This window comes from Myotis yumanensis, unplaced genomic scaffold, assembly GCF_028538775.1.
Source record: "Myotis yumanensis isolate MYYU_CA2020_CCGP unplaced genomic scaffold, mMyoYum1.0.hap1 SCAF_3, whole genome shotgun sequence".
Taxonomy (NCBI): domain Eukaryota; kingdom Metazoa; phylum Chordata; class Mammalia; order Chiroptera; family Vespertilionidae; genus Myotis; species Myotis yumanensis.
In genome coordinates this window covers 66654870-66663823 of record NW_027223754.1, presented here as the reverse complement: position 1 = coordinate 66663823, position 8954 = coordinate 66654870, and the positions used below count along the sequence as shown (strand labels likewise).

Below are 8954 nucleotides of genomic sequence, written 5' to 3'. Positions count from 1 at the left end.
CTGAAAAACATTTAAGAGAATGAAACCACGTACATGGAATACATTCTTAATGTTAGTACTTTCAATGATATTAAGAGGATGTGGTGTATTAGCTGGGCACTTTATCACATTTATTCAACTGATTGTGTGAATATATAGTTATAGTAACCAAAACTGAGCATAAAAATCATTCAAAGGAATATGGAGAAGTGGTTTGAAAATGTAATGCTCTGTGAGTGGAGACTAGCATGGTGGTGGGTAGTGATTAAAGCTCAGATTCCACCACTGTCTCTATTGCAACCTTCTCTCAGCGGTTAAGTGCTCCTTTTCTCTGTCTAGACACATTTAAAAAGGAGTTTCAATTGCTCCAAGGTCACTTTCAGACTTCTGCATATTGAAAGCATTTTGTTCATGACAATATGATTTTGGAATTTATGTTTATTTTTCTCAAAATTAATTTGTATACCTCATGTTAGATAATTGACAGAAAAAATGCAAACCTCCTTTTTTGTGCAGTTTGCAATATTTTTTCTTCTCCATGACTACTTTTGCATTATTACAGCAGATTAATTATACTTTTTACAGCAATATCTAATTTTGATTAGTAAATAGATAAAAAGGGAAGGTTAAAAATAATGGAACCCCTTTTATAAATCTCTGTGTATCAAACACAAATGATATCTGAGTTTTTATACCTCTTACTTATAAGGCATTCACTTCAAGTCATAATGTGGAAAACATTATAATACTCTCATTCAGTATACCTCTGAACACTTTAATAGATTAAGAACACTTTTTTCAAAAATGTGTATTTTTAAATGCAATTTTTAATGCCTATTTTATACTGGTGCTTAGATTAGACACAGTAGAAAACTAGTTTATACTCTTGGTAAATTCTACATCAGAATCTCAAAATAGTACATATGCAATATGAGAATATTATATGCATATTCAATATGAGAATTTTACTTTATTCTAATATATTAAATAACAGTCTACATAATAACATTAAAATCTAGAATTTAAATAAAACTACAAAGACTACACGAAAATATTTCTAGGCCACGAAGGAAGTAACTCACATGTGGTTTATCAGGGTTAGCAATTAAGACAAAGTGACATTTGTTTTTCTGACATTTGAATCTCAAAATAAAGTATTGATTATATATTTTTTAATTTTTACTTAATTAAAAAACTTAGTAAAATAAGAAAAATACATAGTATGCAGGAGTCTCCATGTTCGCATCGCTTTTAGTCCCTTCCTTTAATGAAATTATATGTGATTGTACTCCATCACAATACCGGGGATATGTTCCAAGACCCTGAATGGATGCCTGAAACCACAAATAGTACCAAACCCCATATATACTATGTGTTTTTTTTCATACATACATACCTTCTCAGTTAAAAGAAGCACTTTGCAGCTTCTCTTCACATATCCAAATTTCACTTAGGGGGCATTTTTGAGTAAATTAAGAATTACTTGAGCACAAGCACTGTGACAGTTGATCTAATAACTAAGATGGCTACTAAGTGACTCAACGGTCAGGTAGTGTGTACAGTGTGGATACACTGGATAAAGGGAAGCCTCATGTCCAGATGGGACAGAGCTACATGGCATGAGATTTCATTACATCACCTCCAACTGCAAGCAATTTCAGGCTCATGAATTGTTTGTTTCTGGTTTTCCACTTAATATTTTGACTGTGGGTAACTGAAATGACACAAAGCAAAACCATGGATATGGGGGGACAACTGTATTGTCCTGTACAAATTCTGCTTTCAAAATAGCAACATTATACTGAAGTAAGAATTCCTTTTTATTGTAGATCCTAATCAGTTATATGTATGTTTAAAACAAAAGGTTTTCCCAACTTGATCTTTTCAAAAAGATTTAATGCTGAAAATAAATTTTTGAACTATTATTGTTAGATATAAAACAAGCTGATGTACAAATAGCTAAAATTATTTTAATGTTTTTAGATTGATAGATGGAGTATTGAGCTGAGAGCTTAGAAACCTATGTTCCACTCCTATTACAATCACTTGCCATTTGTGTCATATTGGATAAATTGCTTCACCTATAACTGGCTCTCATTTTTTTCATGAATAGATGGAATTGAACTAAGTGCTTTACATTTCTTCATTTAAGTTTGAAATTATCTAACTACTAGAGGTCCAGTGCACAAAAATTTGTGCATTTGGGGGGGGGGGTCCCTCAGCCCGGCCTGTGCCCTCTCACAGTCTGGGACCCCTCGGGGGATGTCCACCTGCTGGCTTAGGCCCGCTCCCCAGAGGATCAGGCCTAAGCTGGAAGTCAGACATCCCTCTGGCAGCCCAGAAGCCCTCGGGGGATGTCCACTTGCCAGCAGAGAGCAGGCTTAAGCTGCAATCAGACATCCTTAGCGCTGCTGAGGAGGTGGGAGAAGCTCCCCGCCACCACTGCTGTGCTGGCAGCCATCAGCCTGGCTTGTGGCTGAGCAGAGCTCCCCCTATGGGAGCGCTGACTACCAGGGGGCAGCTCCTACATTGAGCGACTGCCCGCTGGTGGTCAGTGTGTGTCATAGTGACCAGTTGTCATTCCCAGTTGTTCTGATGTTAGGGTCAATTTGCATATTACCCTTTTATTATATAGGATGGCAAGTTTTCAAATATACAAGGAAAAATTGAACTCCATTTAGCCATGGATGACCACATAACCTGTTTGCTATGTTGGACTTTAATAACAATTATTTGCATAGCATTTTGTGTGAAATGTATGAATTGTGATTTGAATAAGGGATGATTTTTAAAAACGAAAATTAGTAAACGCACCACAGCTTTTAAAAACTTATCCTTTTTGTATTATTATAAAATGCTATTATCACTTTAAACATTTTAAATATAAGAAAAAACAATATCCAGAAAGTTAAGATCACTTTTAATCCAATGACCCAAATTGGGTATTTTTCTACCACATGTTTATTTAACAAATGATTATTGTGTATTCCACTGATTTTTAAAAATATTTTCTTTATACATTTGAAACCCTATTTCTTTTCTTATTTTTGTATATGTATATTTACTTTTCAAATATTAAGGACATGGTACCTATATTTATATTTGTTATAACTTTTCCTAGTTTGACAACTTAAAAACGTATTATCTATACTAATAAAAGCCTAGGTTGCCCTCGCACCTTTGCATGATGCCCTCACCTCATCAAAAGATGGCCACCACAAGATGGCTGGCGGGGGGGGGGGGGGGCAGTTGGGGGCTATCGGGATGGCAGTGGAGGGCAGTTGGGGACAACTGGGCCTGCAGGGGAGGGTACTTGGGGGCAAGATCAGGCCAGCAGGGGGTGGCAGTTGGGGGTGAGCAGGCCATTTTATTATTTTACAACCCTGTTTTAATTGTTGTAACTCTATAGCATTTTGTGGTATTTTAAAGAAAAATCTACCCTAATCTCATTGCACTTACTTATTAAAGATTATCTTTGCAATTCCATAGCCCTAAATATCTTTCTATATATTTTTTACATCTTAAAAACCTTTAGATTATTATTGTTTTAAATAGTTTATTCTTAAAATCTTAAGCCAATATGAAAAGATGTATGTTAGTACATATGATTTTTATAATCACAGAGTCATGATTTAGTCATATTTTTCTTAGAAAAAAGAGAATGGGAATATATTAATATCATATAAATGTAAGAGTATATGATATAGTCATTTCAGATTCTGCCAGCTATAATATTTAGTAAACTATTTGGTGATGCTTATGACTTTTTTACATTATACAAAACTTGGACAAATAAATAAATATTGTCAGTGGAATTTTAACATATTCTTAACTGATAAAAATGCTTTAAAACATTTTTCATAATTTATACTTCTGGAATGATCTATATCGATTTTCTGTCTAAAAATTCCAGCCATATCTACCATGCAACATTATTCAATTACTTTCACCATTGTTAAAATTTTCCTGAAGAAATTAATGCTGAAATGCCTCTATTTGTAAATGTAAAAGCCTTTTAATACTGAACATTTTCTCAAATCAATATAACTATACATATAATATTTTATGAAATAATCATAATCATTTAAACACATAATTTTGGATATATTCTCAAAAATAATATTTAAAATATATACCAAATAACTTTTCAGAATAATATTCAATGTAATCATCTTATATAGTATAATTATATTTCTGGTGCTTTATACTTTATAGAATGCATATATATTAAATACATATATATGTGTGATATATATGGCCTGATGCAAAATTCATGCATGGGGAGGTATCCCTCAGCCTGGCCTGTGCCCTCTCACAATCTGGGACCCCTCGGGAGATGTCTGACTGCCGGTTTAGGCCTGATTGGGCCTAAACAGGCAGCTGTACATCCCTCTCACAATCCGGGACCCCTCGCTCCTAACTGCCCTGCTCACTCCTTACTACCCGCCTGCTCGCTTTTAACCACCTGCCTGCTCACTCCTTACCGCCCACCTGCTTGCTCTTTACTTCTTGGCTCAGCACTCCTTAGCGCTGCTGCTGAGGTGGGAGAGGCTCCCGCCACTGCTGCTGTGTCTCTCCAGCCCTGAGCCCGGCTTCTGGCTGAGCAGTGCTCCCACTGTGGGAGTGCACTGACCACCAGAGGTCAGCTCCTGTGTTGAGTGTCTGTCCCCTGGTGGTCAGTGCACGTCATAGTGACTGGTCATTCTGGTCCTTCCACCATAAATGTCGATGGGATTTTATATATGTAGATGATGAGGAATGTATTTATCTTAACAAATATAAGTATAGGGAAAATATATTAGTTTAATCTGCATTAAAGAAAACTCTAATGAGATATATTCACCATAAGCACTCCATGCTGACTTTAAAAGTGTTTGAAAATAAATAATGCTTATCATCCTGTTATGAAATACATATATTTTTATACTGGCCGCAATTCCCTAAACCATATACCCTCTAAAGGAAGAACAATATCACTTTAAGAGTTACTTAGTCTCTCTGAGGTAGAAATAATCTATAGTTCAAAACCATAAATGATTTAGTTGTTGAAAGAGCATGCCCAATGTGCTCCAAAGAAATCCTACCTGTTATGAAATGTCTGGACTTCTCTGAAATAAAACATAGTGGTTAGTCCAAGAATAGAGAAGCTCAAGTTTCTTTTAAAGATTCTTAAGCATGCTCCTCAAGAGGGTGGATTTGAAAGGGATGTATTCCTTCTCTACTCTCAGCATGACCTCAGAGACAGTTAAACTGCTTTAAAGTTTTAACTTTGTTAAGTAAGCTTAGAAGTCTAAAACAGTCCAACAGGAGGCCTGGAAGTGGGAGAGCCAGTATAATATTTTTAGGGTTGGGCCAACTTTGAAGTATAACATGAATGGTAATAAGAGTGTAATAAAATCTAATATCAAAGGATCTATCTACAGATCAGGAAAAATTTATAAAAACTTAAAAGATTTTGATTATTAAGGGAAGTTGTACATTTCATTATAATATTTTTGTTACCACCAAACCAAAAAATCAGCTACAATAATTTACCACTATTATTTGAATAAATGTAGTATCATTTTTATGAAAAAAGATAATATTGGCTACTTAAGATATAGCTTAGACTGTCCTCTAAAATGGTATTGGGATATGGCTAAAGTTTAGAATATTTTTTTTTAAATATATTTTATTGATTTTTTACAGAGAGGAAGGGAGAGAGATAGAGAGTTAGAAACATTGATGAGAGAGAAACATCGATCAGCTGCCTCCTGCACATCCCCCACTGGGGATGTGCCCACAACCCAGGTACATGCCCTTGACCGGAACCAAACCCGGGACCCTTCAGTCCACAGGCCGACGCTCTATCCACTGAGCCAAACCGGCTTCGGCAAGTTTAGAATATTTTAAGGTGTTGTGGTTTTATAATCAAGTTATTAGCTTCACATATATGTAGATAAGGTCATATTGATCCCATGAGAACCAGAATTTTACTTTCCATAATGTTTGGGGGTGTCCATGAAGTGGCATTAACAATATTCTCTTTTTTTGTAATATATTTTATTGATTTTTTACAGAGAGGAGGGGAGAGGGATAGAGTTAGAAACATCGATGAGAGAGAAACATCGATCAGCTGTCTCCTGCACACTCCCTACTGGGGTTGTGCCCACAACCAAGGTACATGCCCTTGACCAGAATCAAACCTGGGACCCTTCAGTCCACAGGCCGAAGTTCTATCCACTGAGTCAAACCAGTAGGCATTAACAATATTCTTTTTTTTTTTTTAGACCCACAATCACACACAGATACTTTATTAGTTTCCTCTACACGAGCTAGTAACATCAATCTTTTAACAGAAACCTCAGGTCATTTGAGAGGCCAAATAGATCCAATGAAACAAGATGAAAATTAAATACTTAAAATAATCAAAAGGCGGTATAAAACCACCTAGAACCTTCTACCACAGTGAAAGTGGGCTAAGATTAAGCTACAGCAAAATAATCTCATGTAAATGTTAAAGAATACACAGCAAAAAGTGAGGTTTGCTTTCCAGAAGACTATGGTACAATGATCATTTGGGCCCAAGAAGGTATTTAGCCAGGAAAAGGTCAAGGTGGCTGAAGGTCAAACCAAATGGAAAAGGAACAGGTACAAAAGAGACTAAGCGACAGTATCCTAGCAGAGGTTGAGGGATCAGGTTCTTTTCCTCCCAAGAAGTATCTGTTGCACTGTGTGCTGCCTTCCTTACCTCAGGCTCCTACCTGAGAGCTGCCTGCCTTACAGGGAATCGGCAACCAGAGCTGGATTCTGGGCTGCCTAGGGCTCTTGTAATTTAGTATAGACCTTAGAGAACTTGTCTCATGTTAAGGGGGGTTGGGAGTTAGTTTGGCTTTGTTCTTTTTATTTTGTTTATTTTTGGGTTTGCTCTGTTGCTAGTAGTTCTGAACCTAGGAATCCCAGAAGCATTCACGTGAAAAGTAGTCTGAGCTTCCCCAAACACATTCAAGCACCCCCACACAACACCCTTCAAAGTCTGAAATCTTACAGAAACTGAGTGAGAGTTAAAACTGCAAGGCCCACAAAATCAAAGAAGCCAGAACAAGACAATGCAGGTAGGAAACCTGAGTAGTCTCAATCTGTCTTTCCCTAATTTTGGAGAAAAGTTAATATACCTGGAATGGGATGTAGAAAGCTACTGAGCAAGCTGGGGCTTCTGCTGAATTTTTCATCGAACACCAAGGGAAAACAAGGGAAGGGATTCACTTTATTTTTTAAAAGCCTCAGAAGTTATTCTATTATAAAGGGACATGGCTGAACAGGTAGGAAACAGATTCCCCATTGTGAGTTCTCCTGATGGCTTCTGCAAGAACCATGGAGATGTCGATCACCTGTATTTTGGAGCAATGCTTCATGTTGTCCTCCTGAGGGATGGTATTGGTGACCACTACTGCTTTGAAGCATGCATTGTTAATGCGAGAAATGGCGGGGCCAGAAAAGATTCCGTGAGTCAAGAGAGCATAAACTCCGGTGGCTCCAGCTGAAAGAAGCTTGTCGGCTGCATGGCAGATGGTGCCACAAGTGTCAGCCATGTCATCCACTAGAATGGCCACCCGATCCTTCACGTCTCCTACCAGCACCATGCGGTCCACTTCATTGGCCTTCTTTCGTTCTTTATGAATCAAGGCAAAGTCAACGTTCAACTGGTCTGCAACGGAGGTCACTCTCTTAGCTCCCCCGGCATCGGGTGAGACAATAGTGCAGTCCCTCCACTCAGATATATTCTCCCGTATCCACTTCAGGACAGTTGGTTCTGCGTACAGATTGTCCACAGGGATATCAAAAAAGCCCTGGATTTGAGAAGCATGAAGGTCCATGGTGATAATATGATCTGCACCTGCTACGGAGAGCATGTTTGCAACAAGCTTGGCTGAGATGGGAGCCCGGCTCTTAACCTTCTTATCCTGCCGGGCATACGGGAAGCATGGGATGACTGCAGCAACCCGGCTGGCGGAAGCAATCTTACAGGCATTGATCATGATCAAAAGCTCCATTAGATTGTCATTAATTTCCCCACAGCCACTCTGAACGATGTAGACATCCTCTCCACGGACACTTTCGCCAATTTCAACACAGGTTTCCCGGTTGCTGAATTTCTTAGTCCCCACCTTGCCTAGCTCCAGGCCCAGGCGGTCAGCAATTTTCTGGGACAAGTCCTGGTGGGAGCTGCCGCTGAAGATTTTGATATTCGGCATCTTGGCCAACGACCCAAGGCGCTCTTTGCTCAGCGATCACTGCTGCTCCAAGTCCTGAACCCAAGTCAGCCCAGAGATCCGGTACTAAACGCATTGCTACTGCGCCATCTTACGTTCCCGCCGGGCGCGCGCGCGCGGCTCTAAATTCGCATTAACAGTATTCTTAATTCAGTTGTCATTTGTACTCAGTTGAAGTATTTCCTACAGAGTTTTAACACTGTGAAAATAGAGATGAGAAATTTAATAATGGACAATACGATTTTAAGTTGATAAGATAAAAAATACATATATCCTTTTAGAAAAGCAAGATAGTTAATTGATTGAACCTATTCATTTTTTACTTATTTAAGAAATTAAAGCCCTAGAGGGCCTAGAGGCAGGCACTCTCAGGAGCAAGCCCAAGTCCTCTCTTCTCGAGCATGAACTTTCTCCTGAGCACTAGGGATCCCCACAAGACTTACAAACAGGGGAGCACACACCTCCTCCAGGGCCTACCTCCTGAACATGTCTCCAAGACCCCCTTAGCTCACTTCTTCCCCAGAAGGTTTGTAGGGAGACAAAGCAGCCGCCTCTACTCTCTCCTGTTGCTTCTTCTACCCTAAGTCCTTCCTTTGTTTCACTATCCCCAGCTTTAATAAACGTACTCTCAAAATATTAAACAACATACCTGATTTTCAGTCAGCAGCTATATAAAGCTAAACCACAATTGCTATTTATGTCTTCTAATTTGATCTCTTATTT

The 8954-nt window shown here is 38.4% G+C and overlaps 1 protein-coding gene across 1 annotated transcript; it reads right to left on the bottom strand.

The window, feature by feature from the left end:
- Positions 1 to 7206: 7206 nt before the first annotated feature.
- LOC139005012 (ribose-phosphate pyrophosphokinase 1) lies at positions 7207 to 8254 on the bottom strand. The gene has a single exon (XM_070407447.1). It carries the CDS (start codon positions 8211 to 8213, stop codon positions 7257 to 7259), a length of 957 nt encoding a protein of 318 aa, XP_070263548.1. The 5' UTR covers positions 8214 to 8254; the 3' UTR covers positions 7207 to 7256.
- Between the last annotated feature and the right edge of the window lie 700 nt (positions 8255 to 8954).

Coding starts and splice junctions, on each gene's coding strand:
- LOC139005012 (XM_070407447.1), bottom strand. CDS start 8,213: ATGCCGAATATCAAAATCTTCAGCGGCAGCTCCCACCAGGACTTGTCC.